Source organism: Protomyctophum parallelum, assembly GCF_964188405.1.
Source record: "Protomyctophum parallelum genome assembly, chromosome: 6".
Lineage (NCBI taxonomy): Eukaryota > Metazoa > Chordata > Actinopteri > Myctophiformes > Myctophidae > Protomyctophum > Protomyctophum parallelum.
Window position 1 is genome coordinate 20,487,134 of NC_139701.1, and position 19,823 is coordinate 20,506,956.

General features: G+C 41.0%; 1 protein-coding gene across 2 annotated transcripts in view; it reads right to left on the reverse strand.

Moving 5' to 3' along the window:
- Positions 1-18,118, reverse strand: part of slc9a7 (solute carrier family 9 member 7) — a 49,184-nt gene extending 31,066 nt beyond the window's left edge. For both annotated transcript variants that reach the window (XM_083766538.1, XM_083766537.1), the window contains exons 1-6: positions 17,792-18,118; positions 12,487-12,689; positions 11,867-11,944; positions 6,735-6,811; positions 5,955-6,067; positions 4,048-4,153 (exon numbers count right to left, since the gene is read on the reverse strand). In XM_083766538.1, coding sequence (XP_083622664.1) covers positions 4,048-4,153; positions 5,955-6,067; positions 6,735-6,811; positions 11,867-11,944; positions 12,487-12,689; positions 17,792-18,080 — 866 coding nt within the window. In that variant the 5' untranslated portion in view covers positions 18,081-18,118. The remainder of the gene's footprint in view (positions 1-4,047; positions 4,154-5,954; positions 6,068-6,734; positions 6,812-11,866; positions 11,945-12,486; positions 12,690-17,791) is intronic.
- Between the last annotated feature and the right edge of the window lie 1,705 nt (positions 18,119-19,823).

The window sequence follows — 19,823 nt, forward strand, 5'->3', positions numbered from 1 at the left end:
TCTGCCTCCATCTCACCCTGTCCTTTGCCTCCTCTTCTCTCACACCAACTAACTTCATGTCCTCTTTCACTACATCCATAAATCTTCTCTTTGGTCTTCCTCTAGGCCTCCTGCCTGGCAGTTCTAACCTCAGCATCCCTCTACCAATATACACACTACCCTCCTCTTTATGTGTCCAAACCATCTCAGTCTGACCTCTCTGGCTTTATCTCCAAAACATCTGACATGTACTGTCCCTCTGATGTACTCGTTCCTGATCCTATCCATCCTTGTTACTTCCAGAGAGAACCTCAACATTTTAGTCTCTGCTACCTCCAGCTCTGCTTCCTGTCTTTTCCTCAGTGCGACTGTCTCTAAAACATACATGTGTACAGATGTGCTTTTATTGACACAATAGAATAATAGCATAAGAGCATAATAATAATAGCTTAATAATTTATGCTGAGCATTTGTCAAAGGTATCACATTTTAACAGTGTTTAAATTGGAAATGCGAGTGCACACACACACACACACACACACACGCGCGCGCGTGTACACACACACACCATGCGCTCCGTCACACCATGCGCACCGCCCTTTAGAGTCCTCACGGAGAAGACCTTTTTTTTGTCCTGATCATACAACTTCTATATATCGAGGTGCAAAGGATTCCAGCTTTGCATAATTTTCTGTGTCCAATAGGCCTACATGACTGTTGCAGCCTCAGTTTAGGAGCTTTTACTGGCTGGCATCTACAAGATGGGTCCAGTAATGTTCCCAAGTCTTAGTCATGGAGTCAGTGACCAGCCCAATGTACTGAAATTTGGAATGTAGTGGCCTTTTGACACGCTGGATCAATGTAGCTTGGGTAGGAGGTTCTACAAGGGACTTGCTACAATTTGTTTGACCAACATCAGCCTTCCATGACTATGTGAAAAGGAGTGCAGAATCTCACAGAAACCCTGGTGACTCTCACCTTGGACTTGGAGCCTGAAAAGATCAACTCTGATTTCCATGTCCAGAGATTGCCGTATGGTCATCGTCATATACAGCAAGAGTTGTAGCCATAGCAAAGTAGATGAAGCCATACAGTGGCTTTCTCAGTCACTCTATGACAGGGGTGTTTGTACCTGAGGGGGCTTTAGAATAACCTGACGCTGCCAGATCCAAGAAGCTTGCTACACAAATTTGTTTCACAGCTTATTGGGATCTGGGATCGCAGAAGCAAATTCGATGACGGGGCTGTTCCTTTTTTTCAAGATACTTGGTAGATGATTGGATGGGACCGTCTGTCTATCACCGTGTGGGCGTGCAAACACAACCAATCATATTGACGTGTCTATATAGCTTCACATCCGGTTTCGCACATATCCCGCCCTTAGCTCACGCTGATTGGTTCGGTACGGAACGGATTTGTGTCAGCTCAACTCCCTGAGAGATCCCAGATGAGTGCTGTGTTGGGGAACATGGTTACCCAATACCGCCCCCATCTGGCAGCGTCAGGTTAGCTTTAGAATAGCGGCAATGACATTACATAAGACAAATACACTTGCCTACATATTCTGGCCAATCTTTGGACATGGAAATCGGAGTTGATCTTTTCAGGCTCCAAGGTGAGAGTGACCAGGGTTTATGTGAGATTCCTGCACTCCTTTTCCCATAGTCAGGGAAGGCTGATGTTGGTCAAACAAATGGTCGCAAGTCCATTCCTCCTACCCAATTGTACTCAGCTTGTCTAAAGGCCACATCCCAACGTTTCAGTACATTGGGCTGGTCACTGACTCCATGGCTAAGACTTGGGAACCTTACTGGACTCATTTTGTAGATGCCAGTAAAGCTTGCACCATCCTCCTCCACTGAGGCTGCAACAGTCATGAAAGGCCTAGTGGACAAAAAGAAAATTCTGCAAAGCTGGAATCATTTGCACCTCGATATATAGAAGTTGTATGACCAGGACAAAAAAAAAGTATTTTCCATGAGGAATCAAAAGGACGGAGCGTGTGTGTGTGTGTGTGTGTGTGTGTGTGTGTGTATGTGTGTGTGTGTGTGTGTGTGTGTGTGTGTATGTGTGTGTGTGTAAACAAAGGTCTACTGTTAAAATTTGATACACCTTTGACTAATGCTCAGCATAATTTATCATGATATTATTTTGCTATTCTATTGTTTCTATAAAATTACATTATGTATACAGGTTGTTTCTTTTCTCCATATGGATGAAACGTAACATTTTTTATATAGGCCATACAGTATTTGTAATAAGCAAATAAGAGTGCTCTAGATGGATTTAATCATAAATATGAGCATTCCAATGTGTTTCTAATGCTCAAAAAGCACAAAATAGACACCAAGTTTGCAAAAAATGACAAAGTTTATAAGTAAAACAAATTGTCAGATAGTCGCCTTTGAAATATGCAAAATAGACGTTCAGCCGCACCCAGTCATGAAGATGATCATTCCAAAATGTTTATAATTGTCAAAAAACAAGTTTGCATTCATAGCTGATCTGGTTCAAAAGTTCTGGACAATGCATACTTCTATTAGTCTTCTATTATGTCTATGTATATTTGTATGTGCCTTTTATTTCATATGGTGCAAGCACTCTGGGGGAGGGGAGGGAAAAAAGGGGGAAAAAATGTTCGAAAAATGTTGTATAATATTTTCGTGTGAACATTAATAAAAAAACTTTGATCAAAAGTTCTGGACAAAACCTTTTTCAGGTGGCGGACTGGCGGCCATATTGGATTTGGCCACTATGATGACCCGGAGGGTTGCTGGCTTGGGCACGGATTCAACAAACATGAGCATTCTGAACATTTTGAGCTCCTCAGAAAATCTGTAGCTCCAACGGTTTAGAAGATAGAGCCATGTTTGAAGTAGTGGTCATTTTTAAAAGGGTGTGGTCATTTTCGGGCATTTCGCCCCGGATAGAGAATTGTTCACAGTTCCCAAGTTGTTCGCGGGGGTCATATTAGTCAAGAACAGTTGCGATATTCTCTCCTAAATGAAGTGCATACATATCTTAGTCAGGTCCTCTACTAAGAGTACTTGCGTACATGTAATTTGTAACTTTGTAACTCACTGCTCCGCTCTGTCTCACACCTGGGTGCAGAATTTGAAAAAAAGACGTGAGAGATACATGGAAATACTCCCAAAGACACAGAGGTTTCTCTTTATGAATGTAGAGACTTTATGGTGATGTGTTCGCCAATAGAACAAGTTCAAGTGTATTATCATTTTGTCACACACACATTTATACATGAACAACATGCAACGTTAAAGATGATATAGACAAGTTTTCAGCCAAAACTGAAAATATATATAAATGTATTTTTTGGCCTTTTTTCCCTCCATCCTTCCCTATATTATGATGCTGAGGTGTTCTCCTGCAACAATGCTCTCAATGTCATTGTTGTAACTAAGATATCGATAGAAATTCATATTTAGCCATACGAGCACAATATCCATAGCGTCCCCCCAGCAGCAACAACAATCCCATAGCCTGAAGTGACCTGGCTCGGCCAATAGAATGATAGGGGGAGGGGGGGGGGGGAGCTATTTGAATTCTGTGTACAAACACTGGAAACTTGTCTATATCAGCTTTAGTTGCATGGCAGCATGCAACCTGTGACTTGTGTAGTATACCTCATGGTGGGCATGTACTCTTTGGCCTAACTCACACCTTCGCATCTAGCATACAACATTGTTGGATGCTAGATGTAAACAAAGGGTAAGTGTCATGGCCACCACAATGCATTTCCAATGGAAGTCACATGGTTTGACACAACATTTTTGTTGTCCGGCTTTCGGCTGTGTTTCGACTGCCCCCCTCCCTCTCATACAACAAAAATGTTGTGTCAAACCATGTGACTCCCATTGGAAATTAATTGCGAGCTTGCATCAGTAAACAAGTCTCATGCATCAGCTATACAACAATCTGTTGTGACCGTGTGAGTGAAGCCTTATTAGCCTGCAACACCCGAGCGAGGATACAAGGTTTCTGCTCGAAGGAGACTATAAACTAGTGTGTGTATGAATGGATGAACGATGCAGCACAGCTGGGACTTACGAGGAGAGCACGATGGCAACGGCGTCGTTCAGAACGCTCTCTCCAAACAGCAGAGCGTACAGGTCCACGTCAGCATGGAGTTCATTGAAGATGGCCAGCACTGTCACTGCAAAAAGACAGTACGCACATGGATGTAGAGGACATTAATTTTGCTGCAGCTGTCGGACACCTACTAGTACCAGTCATTCATGTTAGCAAAGATGTTTTTTGTGTCGATTGTGAGAATTTCATTACTTTTGCATGACACGTATAAAACAGGGCATTCATTTATGAAGAAAAAAAACAAATATGAAGAAACAAGGTTTCTGCCTGACAGCAATGATATGAGAAAGGGTGAATATTTTCAAAATAATTCAATAGTATACCGTACAAATGTTTTAGAAAATGTCCAATCTACAATCTTACGACGCGTCACAAGTCACAACACATGTGAGCTTGTAGATCAACTATTTTCTGAATGTTTTGCATCACGGTCATAAAAAGCAACAAAATAGTAGCCCGGGCCTTTGGAGTAGGCTTTTATATATTTTTGCACCGATCTGCACCGGGCCATTATTATTAGGTTACAGTTCCTGTCGAGCATGTCAAGTCTTTTATCTTTTTAAGAGAGAGCATATCACCATCCTGTGCAGCGACTATGTGCGGGCCGACCCGTAGCTGCAGATCCCGTGAATTGAACCGCAGGGCAGGCGAATGGGTTATATGGGATTCCAACGCAATATCGTGGGGCGGCCGAGGCAGGTCAACCAGCCCACAAAAAGAAAGTCCACTTCTCTCTCTCCTATTCTGTCCGAGTCTGTCACTCCCATTCTCCTCCTCCCCTGTCTCTCTCTCCTCCTGGAATCATCTGATCTTGCTCTCGAATGTGTGATGCTTATTTTATCAATTAGGCTGTTCACAGTTGCATCTAATATATCCCTATAATTCAAGAGCTGCCAGTGCACGTGAACTCTAGCTTCACCGGGCATTATAACCCGATGTCCATAATGTTTATAGAGGCATATAAAAACATGATTTATACACCCAATGATAATAGACACTTCACAGAGTATATGCCACTTGGCTGAGTATGGCACGAGTTAAACTACAACTTATTTGTTGACGACAGCGCAGAAACAACTCTTCTCATATGGTCTGATTACAGCGAAAAAACTAATTCTGACACACTGGAAGAAGGAGGAGGCTCCTGCATTTAAGCACTGGTTAAATGAAATGACTAGTACACTTCATCTTGAGAGAATAAGGTATTTCCTGAGAAACAGGGAGAGCCAGTTTGATAAGGTTTGGCTGCCCCATTACCTGAGTAGAAACGATTAATAGACAGGATACCATTGATATGGTTGACTGTACACCATTTTCTTTTCAGATGTTTTCCATGAGCGTTCTATCATCTTATTATAGTATGCAGTGTCACTGAGCAGTATGGGTGGGAGGGTTAAGGGATTTCTTTCTCTTTTTGTCTTGTTTTTCTTTTTTTTTTCCATTTTGTTTCATAAAAAAAAGTTTCATATCATAATGTTTGTAATAATTTATAATCTGTTCAATAAAAACATTTTTGACAAAAAAAAAACTACAACTTATTTTTGGGATGCAGAGGACTTTGGTGTAGCTGTGTCCTATACCTCTGCTTGGATTCACAGTGAGTGGAGTGCCTAAAATAGAAGATCTGCAAGCTCACAATGTGCTGCGGACGCGACACTTTGAGCTTGTAGATCTTCGGCACAGCACAACGGTGTGCATCGCCGGAAATTCAACAAAATATAAATGAGGCTGACTAGTTTGCAAATAACACTGTTTATACGGACGGGGCTATTATTTGGACGAGGCGTTTAATACGCAAATTTGTGTCAGACCCCCAATGGTTAGGGCTACTTGTAAATATACGGTCTACAGTATGTGTACCACACCTGGGTCTGTGGCAGAGATGACTGCGCCAAAGAAGAGGCAATCGGTGTAGTAGAACTTGTCATTCAGCTGCCCTACCAGCTGCATGAGCTTGACCACGCCATACATCAGATTTCTGAGAACAAAGAGAGAGATTGTAAGGTTAGGATTGTCACAAATCCAATCATGACATTTTACTTGATGATTAATTATCATACAAAATAATTGTGAATAACCTTGTGTTCTAGGCTTTTTAACCAAACATATTCCATGGCAGATATATTAAATAACTTAAATATACAAAATCAAGACAATCAACAATGACTGGTATCAACATAAATAAACAAGAATGACACGTGTATCATTAACTGCATCTGTCCCTCTTTTTCCCCCCCATTATTATTATTTTAACGTGCATGTTTCTCACAACATGGCTCCCGGGCTGTTTTCATTCGTTTCCGACATTCTTTTGTTGGTTCAATCACTGTGTGGGTTCAGACTCCCATTGGCTTAGGCGGCGATTCAGAGTATGTGTTCATACTCCCATTGGCTTAGGGACAGCCAATCATGACTAGGTCGCTAAAAGGTTACTAAAAGAAAATGAGCTGCAGGTTTCACCTGGCAAAAATAAAGAATATACTATGGACAAAACAGGCATCCTATTTAATAATGTTGTATTTTAAAAGATTAGTAGATCTTTACAGATGGACCCCCCCCCCCTCTGAAAAGATTTGGTGTTCAAAATAAATTATTACTCCGCCCAAGATAGGGCCCCAAGTGTCATAGACGCAACACTGACTCACCCAATAACAAAACATGAGATGGCAGTCCCGAGGAAAGCATAAGTTATGATGGAGCCCAGATTCCTGAAGAAGTGTCTCTGTAACGAGAAGTGAAGAGCGGGTAAGTATTAAATATGCCACATTATCTGTAATTATATATTCAAAGTCAAATCCCCCGCCCCCCACAAAAAAAAACAACAACTAAAAATGTGTACTTTACTTGAGTATTTCCAATTTCCAGTACTTTTACTCCACTACAATTATTTGAAAACTTTAGTTACTAGTTACTTGGAGATTTGAATTTTTATTAGAAAATAATAAAATATACATTATACAATGCGTCGCGATACGACACATTGTGAGCTTGTAGATCTGCTATTCTTAACGGTACGTAGTACATTGCATTATTGCATTATTTATACTTTTACTTAAGTAAAACATTGGAGTACTTTTTCCACAACTGCTCAAAAGTCAAAACCGGTTTAAAAACATATTAATCCTCAGGCAGCTTGGTACTGGTTATAAAACAAACGCCAAAACACTCTTCTTGTCAGCTCAGTAACTGAAGTCCTCCTACTCCTCTCTCTAGCTGTTGGATTCTCCCAAACAGACAGAAATGCACCTTATCTTGTTTCCATGGGAAATGTGCCTCGCAAACAATCAACTTCCTGCCCACAGAACCCGCTCTGACAGTAAGGCTATATGTTTGGGTACATTGTGGAAACATCAAGACAAAAACAACAGTTGAAACATCTTCAAACCCTCTTCAAACCACTTAAACCACTTCAACCCAGTATACAGTATATATGAAGCTGACCGGGGTCCCTCCTATATACAGGTTTAATGTTTGTTTTAAAACCGCCATTGACAATGAAGAGAAATGAATGTTTGTTTTTAGTTCAATGTTTGTTTTAAAAACACCATTGACAATGAAGAGAAATTAATGTTTGTTTTTAGTTCAAAGTTTGTTTTAAAAACACCATTGACAATGAAGGGAAAAGTTACAAACACAAACATTAAATGCCATTAATCCAAAATAGGGACACTTTGGTTCATGTGGTTTAGTTCTTAAAAACAGATACCAGCTTTTCACATATTAACCTTTGTCGCTTCTTTGCTGGTGTTAATGGTTAGTTGAGGTTCTTATAGCCAAAACAAAGTTTGGAGCCATGGACAGGACAGCTGCATTTAATAGTTTAAGTTAGCATATGCTGACTCTGCTGACTTTCTCAAAACAAAAACGATGGAGGGACTCTTTAAAAAAGCATAGCACACTTCCTTTTTCCTGATTCTCGTTTCCTGAAGCCTCGTGTTTGACTCAGCAAATTACAAGGAATTAAGGAAAGCACCTTAAAGTTATTTTTGGGGGCAACTCATCAGTAAGTCAAGATCAATTCAAGTAGGGCTGCAACTATCGATTATTTTCCTAGCAATAATTATAGCAATTGCTTTTTTTATGAATCAAAATAATCAACAATACAAGCATGTTTTCTTAAGTTTAATTTATACAAAACATGAAACAAATATAATCGTTTTTTAGCCCCATTTTTATAACTTTTCGATTGGATAATGTTTTGAGCTTGTAGAACAAATTGATTGTTTTTGATTAAAATGTATATATTTTTACAAGCGATTAAATGGAATAGTTTGTTGCACACCTACAATCAAGGTCACAGTCTGAATGTTTTCAAAATACCTCAAGAACAGGCAGGCAGATTGTCATATAACCCAGTGAGAATAATCAGTAGGCTAAAAGGAAAGGTAACGCATGTCGCACACCAAAGTCTGTGGTGAGGTTCTCACCACCGGGAACAAACTTAGCGAGAGGAAAAAAACATCAAACTCTCCATATACAGTATGCAGCAATTTTATATTGATTGACGCTTCAGCCTGCTGGCTTTGTTTTGATTCAGAATTCTGAGTGTGTAACAGTTTTTTCCTAATCAGTAGGCTGCCATGAAGAGACAAATACATGTCGACAGAAATATAAAGCTACGTACAGGTTCGCCATTTATCTGTAATATACATTCACCTGCTAAGAACAGGTGTATGGCATGAGAAATTCATTATACAAATGGACTGCATTTATAAAGTGCCTTCCTCCAAAGCACTGTACAATGTGGATTTGCATGGGCATGGGCATGGGCTTAAGATCATTGAGGTCGGTTCAGTTCAGGTGTTTAAATTATTCGTCTCATTAAAATATGTTCCATACTAGTCTACTTCCACGATATATACTTGACACTTGAGTATTGCATTAGCTGTAAACATCCTTTGAATAAGTTGAATTATGCCCCAATATAACTCAACAAACACTGAAATTAGTTCCAGCAGGTGTCATGTGATGATACTGAGATGACACCTGACCTGACCTGACAAGATTCTGATCAAATATCCTACAGCCAGTGTCAACCACTGGCTGATCAAATATTATGTCTGATCAAATACCCTACAGCCAGTGTCAACCACTCTATTGAAAATATGAACCGCCTTTTATAAACCTGTTCTGCAGTAGAGGTAGAGCACTGTACCTTTGCCCTCATACATAACCCACTGCATGCGCTGTGACTCCATCTATTACTGCATAATGAAGCAGCTTGAGAATTGCTTACTCACCAAACCATGACATTAGATGTCACATGGGGGCTGTAAAACATCTCATTTCCCATTATTTCAGAAACAAGTACCGGTAGCTCAAGACCGTAAAGATGTACAGTGTGAGTGTGTTCAAAATGCACAATTCTGAAGCAGTCACAGAAAAAAGCAGTATAACATTTTTAATTTAGAGTAGAACATTTTACTCCTGTTTCGCCTCAATGTCGTCGGTATGCCAAGGAATTTCTCTCTGCACACTTCTGTGTGTTGTCACCGCCGTTTTTTGGCCCAGGTACCCCCTATGGGGGGAGATTGGTCTTTCCAGGTACCCCCTCATCCTCGCAACACTGATAAGCATCTAACTAATCTAACTAAAATTCAGTCAATGTCACACAGGCATTGACCATAATATTATGGAGGTCTTAACGAAGCCCTTTTCCCCATTTAACAAATTACAAATGAATAATTAATTAATTAATTAATTAAAATGTCCCATCTACTTACATGGGAAAACGTGAAACCTCACACCCCAGCCCCCTAGCGTGGCCACTGTTCTCCGTGTTACCCCACTGTCATGCTTCCACTGCTAGGGCCGCAACACAACAAACAGTGGCCTATTAACCCATTGACGCCTGTTTATGTTTATGGACATAATCACATTGCTCATTGCACAATTGTACAACTTGTAGATGCATCGTTTACAGTGTGTTAGCACGAGTGCTAGTTTTCACCACTTGTGCAACGTATACGTTGTTCTACCCTTGATGCCGGCGCGCTCTCTGTGTCTCATCAGCTATTGCTATGTATGTAGCAACATAACTATTTAAAAAAAAGGTTTTTCAGAAACCTTAGGTCAGGCCCTAGAAGGCGTTCCCAGATTCGGCCTCAGGCATCAATGGGTTAAGGCTGTGCCCAAACATTCGGGGTTCGAACGTTCGCTCGTTAGGGTTGGCACTCGAATCTTAATTAATGATTTAATTAATCGATAAAGTAATCACCAAGTTTGTAATCAATAGTTGCAGCCCTAATACAGTCTATTGAGTGACTGCAGACAAAGTGACATAACATGCATACATACATGTATACAGTACACAGTACATAGAGCCTCATTACATCCTTTATCAATTGCTTCTCGTGGCTCAATTAACAACCATACAGAAGAAACTGGACATGTCAGAGTCAGGCATTTTTATGTGCCAGCCTCAGAGAGGAAGCGAAAGACATCTGGTCTAGACTTCACCTCAAAGGGGCTATTTATTTTCAGTAAACACTGAATGTCCGCACAGCCTGGCCAATGAGAGCTCTCCTAAGCAGACCATCTGTCCAATGAAACAGCAGTTTGTGGCAGCAGAATGAGCAGATACCGTATATCCTCCTGGACCCCTCTATGCACTGCCACTCTCAAATTACCATTTACTATGCATTCTATTAACCCCTTGTTATCAAATAAATGTACTCAGTAGAATGGGTTACTCTTTCAAATTTCCAAAAGACACAGCAACGACACAAGCACTGAAGGTACTAGGTAACAACAGTTAATCGAACTAAACTATTTAATAGATAATAGAAGATAAGGTGAGCTTGTAGTGTTCTATTTTTGTGCAACACTGTTCCATGACAAAAAAAAGGCTTAATGGTTAATCATACTTAGTTGATTATACAAAAATCTATTTAAATAATTCTGGTCAATTTGTTAATATATAAATCTATTTAAATAATTCTGGTCAATTTGTTAATATATAAAAGATACAACAAATGATCTGAAAAACATAATAAACTAGAAAAAGTGCCCTTCCGGGCACAGGTCTCCACCAGGTTATCCACAGATCCGTGCAGTTAGAGGTAAAAACACTTTTCGGCCAGTTATAGCGCCACCTTGAGGCTGAGTTGAAATTGTTCATGTGGCATTTCGTCCTCGGCCTAGTGGGAATGTGGGTGCACAATTTCACGGAAATCACGCGATGTGTTCATGATTTGCAGCATTTTGTTTGAAACTGAGCACTCCTGTGAACTTTGGAAGCCAATCTTAACCAATCAGGATGGAGTCTGATAAATCTGAAAGACCCGTTTCGTTGAATGGCTCTAGAGAGACTGTGTACCAATTTGCGTGATGTTTGGACAAAATCTGTAGGTGTACTGTGCAAAAACTTGTTTTGCACAAAGCGGCCTCCTGGTGGCGCTATAACAGGCCGTTCTGGAAAGTTTGGAGCAGAGGTTCATCGTTGGCATCCAGGGAGTGTGTGTGCAAAATTTGGCATCGACCGGGTTGTTTTGCACAAAGTGGCCTCCTGGTGGCGCTATAACAGGCCGTTCTGGAAAGTTTGGGGCAGAGGTTCATGGTTGGCATCCAGGGAGTGTGTGTGCAAAATTTGGCATCGACCGGGTTAACGGTGGCCGAGATTAGCTGTTCACGGACACACGGACACACGGACGGACACACAAACGGACACACAAACGGACGGACGGAGTGCAAAACATACTCTCCCCACATGCCTTCGGCCTGGTGGAGACAATAATAAATAAAATAATAATCGATAACATTTCATGTTATGGTTCACCTTTTTCAGACTGTATCCAGCATGGAAGATGATGGGAGGCAGCAATATGTTGAAGAAGACCTCAGGGTCAAATGTAACCTGTGGGTAAGAGAAAGATGCTTATTGTTGCCGTCGGGTGGAAACCTCATGTGGTGAGCTTGTAGATGAGTTATGTTCAAATAGTATGGTATAAAATACGGCTTAAAGCTGCAATCTGTAACTTTCATGTTCTACCCGGAATTCAAAGCCTGCTGTGTGACAGAGCTGACATTTTAACTGTTGAAATAAAAAGGCACAGCTTGTTTGGGAAAGCGAGATATTTCCCTTTGAATTTCATGCAATAATAACCGTTAACCAGTAGTGGTTAAGTTTTAAGTTATGGATTGCCGTTTTAAATGGTTAAACGAAAAGCTGAATCGTGGCGTTCAGATGGTACCCTGAGGAAAGATTACAGAAAGTAGCAACAGATAGTGTTCTTAATTTGAAAGAAATCCCGGAGCCGATTGTGTTAAGGTGCAGTTCAATAGGTAAAAATGTGTAGAACAAGGGAAGAGGTTAAGTGCTAACCACATATTTACATACAGTAGGTATAATCCACCTCTGGTATAAAACAAGCAAAGTAAAAATAAATCCCTGTTTACCTTTCGCAGCATGTCATTCTGCTCCACATTGTGGATCTCACGAGAGTTGATCTCTCCTTTGAGCGTGTACTCAAAGAACTTGCCGCTGACATTGAGCAGCAGGGTGCTGGTGGGGCCTCCCTTCAGAGCACAGCTCGGGGGAGTCTTGTGGTGGTAGCTTGTGGCAGGGATGCCGTATCGCAGAATCACACCCACTAACAAACCTGAGGAAGGGAGAGGACAGGGGTCATGATAGCAGCGAGTAAACAAGGTCCACATCAATTACTTAACCCATTCTGACCTGAGATCAGATTCTAAAAATGTCTTCTACATCCTGACAGTTTTCTGAAAAAGCTATGTTTCTATGTCAGTCGTTCTTCGATTTTTCAAAAATAGCAGACCTACAAGCTTGTAGATCTGCTATTTTTCAATAGCTAACACCAAAAGGGGTTCCCGCCCAAAATGGCGTAAGTTATTGATGTATACTGTATAATTTCTTGTATGATGAACCGCAAAGAAATTATGTTCTATAAGTTCACAACACACTGCATTGCAACACATTGTGAGCTTTTCATATTACATCAGGTTGAGAAAGGTTAATGCTCAAAGAGCATTGAAATCATGGCACAATATGCATCATTTGTACATTCTTGGAATTCTGCATTGTCACTTTCTCAGTCCTAGTTCAGTTCAGATAAAACCCATACAGACTTGAAGAATGTTCCTCCGTCTTGATTTGACTACTAATCTACAATGTTATTTTACTCTCTCCTACACATGGCAGTGTTCAACTGTTCACTGAACTGAAATAGTACTATATCAAATTGAAAGGTTGAATCTTAGTGTAACAAATGTTTTCCAGTTCAGTTTGCCATCCAAAATGATAGATTCCAGTAGGGATGCACCAATATCGATGTTTAAAATAGCCTATAAATTTGGCCAATAGCCGTTTCCGCAAAATATTTTTTTGTTCAATGTTTTTTGTTTTTGTGATTCTTCCTTTTGTTCTAGACTCAGAAACCAATATAAAAATAACCCTTCTGTGTTCACCCTGCCACTGATGATACATCTAATTAAGTTCCTGTGTTATTTTTCCCCATAACCTTTAACAGGAAGGTTGTGACATAAATGGGGTTAAAGTTTGAATTATTCTTTATTGTGTATGTTGCAGAGAGCTATGTTATTTTGACTTTATATTGTTTGACGCTTGATTCAAGTGGATTGTTTTTAATTGATTGTTCACTCCATTGAAGGGAGCAACTACCCTTTTGTTTGTTTAGGGTTTGTTTAGAGAACTCTTTCTTATCTTTAATTATATTACGTGGGTCATTTATAAAGTAGTATGTGATACTTTAAAATGTGTGTTTTGAATGAAATGTGATGTCTCTGGACATTGATGCACTGGTTCGATTGTGGGCTGTAAATACCTCTTTTGGTGTTTGTTTGAACGACCATTTAATGTGCTCTGCAAAAGGTGAATAAAGATTTGATTGTGCATCAAAAGACTGGTAAATGGTGCATTTATATAGTGCCTTTTATCCAAGGCGCTTTACATTACATTCACACACATTCATACATCGATTTCGGCGGAAGCCATGCAAGGTACCAACCAGCACATCGGGAGCAATTTGGGGTTCAGTGTCTTGCCCAAGGACACTTCGACATGTAGACAGGAGGAGCCGGGATTCGAACCACCGACCCATGGATCATTGGACGATCTGCTCTACCTCCTGAGCCACAGTCGCCCCAATATTGTTATATAATAATGTTCTACTATTTGAGTATTTTTGGAGAGCTGATTCGAGTGCCTTTTTGGCCCATACTACCTCGCACTGAGAAAAGTGACACCTTCTAAAGTGTTTCATTCAGCCATCATCACACTGTCTATTAAGCACAAATTCAATCATCTAGAATCTAGATTAACCCATTTAGACCTGAGGACAATTCTACAAATGACCGTTTGAAAAACCCATGTTTCTATATCAGTGGTTCTCAAACGATTTCCTGTCAAGGACCCCAAAAATGATATGTAATTTGGCCGCCGACCCCCATCTGAAAAGAGAGTTCCAGTGATAAAATAACACTGGCATGGTTGAAAGTCATCTTATTTGACGAACACATGCGGATGGCAGTCAACAAGATCCAAGCAGGGAGAGTGTAGGGGATCTTTGGGAAGGTAGAGAATTTGGAAAAATGAAGAGGAAGCTTGAGATGATGCAGGCACTAGGCAGTTCCAGCACATAAATCCTCAAAGACAGTTGTCATCAGCATGAGATTGGGTAAAGCTGCCAGCAATGCATTCACCGTTAGTACCACACACACACAAACACGCACTTCTATGGCAAGGTGGTTTTCACTTGACAGAACATTCGCACCAGCAGCTCGACAAATCAAGGCAAACAGAGGTTTGCAATTTGCACAATGAGGTATAGAAACAATGAATGCGTTAGGGCTCCAGTCTACAAATTAGGTTGGAGACTGGAGATTACGTCACTATTTTTGTTACGCCCACAAATCAACCATACATTAGCAGGGCCCAGATTTTGGACCCAATCAGGGTCCGTGTTCCGGGCTCGTGTTGTTCACTAATTAGAGACTGGAGATGCCCGTCAACCCTGTACTCCTGCAAACGAATCACACAAATGAATGGAAATGCGATTTCAAGGGGGAGTGGTAAACCAGGGTACGAAAACCTTTTAGGTCGCTTTTTTGACGTCAAGAGAGGATACAGCAGATCATATAATTAATTAATTGGGATATCTAAGGGTCAGAGGTGATTTGTCAAAGGACCTCTGACCCTTAGTTCTGGAAAACGACAGCACAGAATTGCCAAGATCTGCTGAATAATTATGAAAACAATAAGGGGTCTTCGCCCTTCAGGCTTGACCCCTAATTATTATTGAGGGGCGCTAGCCCCTCCTATGCCCAGCTTTCCAGGTTTGTGTACAAAAACATGAACATTGAAGACACAAGTGAAGACGGACAAGTGAAGACGCAAATTGTGATTTGGCTCAGCACGGAATGTGATGTATGATGATAAGAGCGCCCCTCACTTCACAAGGGTGTGATTGTTTGTATGTTATTTTGTGTTTGTATTGTATAAAGTGAAATATTTCATGCAATAGACTCCGAAGTCAATATCGTTAGAGGGCTTTTATTTGCATTGTAATCCCCATAGGGGGATTTTAGATCGCCTCATATAATAACTGTGTTTGACATGCCAACATGTCATCCCGGCCGTTTCACTCATATGGATATGAAGAGACTATATCATATATGAGTGACAAATAACGCAGAGACAGCTGGACCACAATTCTTATATGAAACGATTTTAAGATGAGCCCATGTTATTATCCACAGAGTCTGGCAGGTCCAGCGTTTCAACCTCCAACCTCTTTCTTCAGGGCCTGTGTTGAAAGCATCCTATTATATGGTGCTGAGACATAGACTATGAAGAAGGAATTACAAGACCGGCTTGATGGCACATATACAAGACTCCTCATGCGTGTTAAAAACATTTCCTGGAAAACTCATCCAACCAAAGAGCAGATCTATGGTGAACTGCCACCAATAACAACAACGGTAGTATGTCGTAGAGCGATCTTTGCTGGTCACTGCTACCGCTCCAAGGATCAAGTAATATCAGATATCCTGCTATGGCGGCTCCCCCAATCGTCCAGAGGAACCAGGCCTCATACATATCCTGACACAATCTCCAGGGACACAGGACTGACATTCTAAGAACTGGGAGCAGCGATGGCTGACAGGACCCGATGGAAAGACGTGGCATCTACGATCTCGACGACAGTCGAAGGATGATGATGATGATGTTATTCTCCATAGAGAAATTACTTCCGTGAACCAGGCAGAACCAGGGGATGAGCGAGTTACGTCATGACTTCGGCGCTCTATAAGGAGCATGCCCTGTGGATACAGCTTTTGCCTGAAACCAGGAAGGAATCCTTGTGAAAAGGAAAGCAAAGCCTGCCATCAGAAGTCGCTAAGTGACACTGATGGGTAGCTCTCTGGTCCATAGCCTTACTGCTCTTGCTGCCGTTGCATTAAGGCTCCACCACTCTTTGATTCTAGCCGTCTCATGAAACGCAGACCAGCCTCTCCTCTGTAAACATTTTACCTACTCACCAATACAAAGGCTGTTTGCGTAATTAGAAAGCCTACTTTCCTTAGTGGATGCACTCTGAGCCCCCCACCACATGTATAAAATGCACTTTTTGGCCAGAAAGGGATTGTTTTTTTATATAGACAAGATTTTCCTTCCAAGAAATTCCTTTCTGCAAATTCTGGCCAAAACGTGCATTTATTTACATGTGGTGGGGGGCTCAGAGTGAGTCCACTAAGGAAAGTAGGCTTTCTAATTACACAAACCGCCTTTGTTTTGGTGAGTAGGTAACATATTTTTTTATATTTACGCTACAGAGGAGAGGCTGGTCTGCATTTATGCGAGCGTAGGAAGAGAATAGTTCCATAGCTTTAATGAAGGCATTAGAGCTATGGACCAGAGCTAACTGATGGGGAAGAATGGATCATGACAGTGATACTAATAAATTGTGAAGATATGTATGTGGGTATCACTAGTATGACTGAATTATTCTGTTTGGTTAGTTTAAGTGAGAAGCAAATTTAAGGATAAATTGGGTTCTTTCTGTGCTCACTCACAGATGACTGGAGATGACAGATCATAGCAAAATTCCAGTGCGTTATGTTCTATATATGGTGTTGGCACAGCTTGGGTATGATTACTTTTATTCTTTAGACCTGACCTGACACTGCTTGAAAGAAATATGCCTCTAACCAGAGCTACCCAAAGTATAATATAGACAAGTGTACTTGCTGTTCTTTGTGTGGGTGGGCCTCAGTCTGCAAACAAAACAATGCACAAGGATGGATGGATGGATGATAGATTGATAGATAGACAAACAGACAAACAGAATGTAGACATAATTTGAGTAGCATATTTAACTTGAGTATGGGTATTTGCTAAGTCTGAATAACATTTGCCCGTTAAAATAACTGCCATAGGGCATAGGCAAGAGTGCATTTCAAAAACGTACGTTCGACATTGTCAGCTATTTAAATTGTCAGCTATATAAATGGATTAAATGTGATAAAACATTGTTGTTGGTGTGTCAATCCATATTTAACAAAAATTAATTGCAGTGCATGATATTATAGGTTTAGGCTACCCGTTCCCGTCGCGTCTCTACAGTATTAGAGCCACTTGAAAGAATGAATCACGCATGCATAACACCGTGCTGTAGCAGTGTGCTACGTCTGATAGTGGGGATAATCATAAGCCTAGTCTCACCATATATCATTGCCAATCCGGTCTCGTGTAGAAAACGGACCCGTCTGTGCTTGAAGAGCCATATCGTGAGAATCGTTAAGGTCAGCAATAAAATGAATGTCAGTAAATTAACGCTGTCCTGGCGGTGACTTTCCTCCGCTTCTTTCTCGGTTGTAAGTTCCCCCATTCCGTCGTCCTCTGCGTTCATTGTGGAGACCGCATTCAGCAGCACAATCAGAAAAGGCAACATCTTGTTCTTGTCCAAAGCAGCACGGAGTCCAGGGACCCCCCGCCGATTGAAAGCGTCCATGGTGCAGGATGCTGATACTACTGGTCCTCTCTATGCCATGTCACTCACTGCGCAAGGTAGACAGAGATGAGTGCAAAACAATTCGCCAAAAAAAAATCGTAGACTGTATAGTTCAACCTTTTAAAGGCACAGTGCGCAATAAATGCATGAGGACGCGCGTCACTGTGAGCTTGCACTGCCCCCCTGGAAGGAACCGCATGACACCATCAAAGCCAGAGAGGTGAAGAAAGAAGAATCCTGCATAGATAGTGTAGCTTTTTCTTGAAGATTTCCTGCAACAATGATGACTTTGCATCAAGGGACTCTGACTTGTTTTGATAGGAGCAGTCTTTTGAATGAGAATGCAGCCAAAGCCTCCAGACATGATGGTGTCCATCCATGGTGGTTGGTGGACAGTAACTAGGCCTATAAGTAAATTTACTTAGCTACTTGCATTTTTGAGTATGATAGGCTACTTAATTATGATTTCATTACATTTTTCAAATATTGTAGGCCTACTTTTGACTCTGCTACTTTTAGGGAACAAGATAGCCAAAGAAGAAAGAGATCGACTACAATCTCACTTTTTTTATTTTTAGAAAGCCAATTTGCCTGAGGTCAGTTTGCCTACGGATAATTCTTTTTTTTTTACCACCAGTAGGACTTGACTCACTGGGGTAAGGTTGAGTAGTCTAACTTTCCTGTTCTACCCTGGATTTGAATCTCTTGCCCAAGTGATGAAATCTTTACAACTGAGGGGATGCTGCTTGCCTGCTTGCTCTGGGGAGAAAGTTATTTTGACATTCAGGTCAAAGTTTTTAAACCAGAAGGGGTGAGGGATAATCTCTCAATTCATTTTCCTGTTAGTGGTGTGAGATATGCATGCAGGAAATCACTCTTTACGCCTCAATTTGATTGATTGATTGAAGTATTTATTAACATTTTGCAGAATTACAGTAGGCCTACATTTCAAGCACAACTCAATGCAAAAACTGCATTTTTATTATTATCATTATTATTACTTAGTATTATTATAGGGAATATAGGCCATACAAGTTCAAATTTGTCAACTTCAGTTTCACACGTTTATGCATTGGTGTAAAAGAGTGGGTGAAAATAATAATGTGAATGAAATAACTTCTCCCAACATTTTTGCAGTTTCAAGTAGTCATGGAATAGAGATCAGAGAAGCACAGTCAGGACGACACTATGTCAAATATACAGAAGGTGCATGGTCAAAATAGAAAATAAAAAATCACACCCGTGTGTGAGGGGCGCTCTTATCATTGTACATCATCGCATCTCATTCCGGCCAAACAGAGTTTGCACTTGGTAGTACCTGACTGATGAATGAATATCAACATCCTAATACGTCCTAATACAGGGGGGTCAAATTATGACAGGCAATTCCTCCTGTCAAAATATGACCCCCCAGTCAAAAAACACTTTGTTTGAAATAGACACTCATGCTTTCTAAGGTGTGATTTGGGGTCCTATGGATGAATACAAAATGAATATTAACATCTTAAAACCAAAATGTTGAATTGTGGGTTTGAGCTCACAAACATGCCCTTTTGGGGGGTAACTACCTGTCAGTGGGGGAGTGTTGGCTGGGAGGAGGAGTAGGACTAAGGCCCTATATCATCCTTCCTGGGGGGGGGGGGGGGGGGGGTGTAACTACCTGTCAGTGGGGAGTGTTGGCTGGGAGGAGTAGGACTAAGGCCCTGTTTCATCCTCGCTGGGGGGGGGGGGGGGGGGGATAAC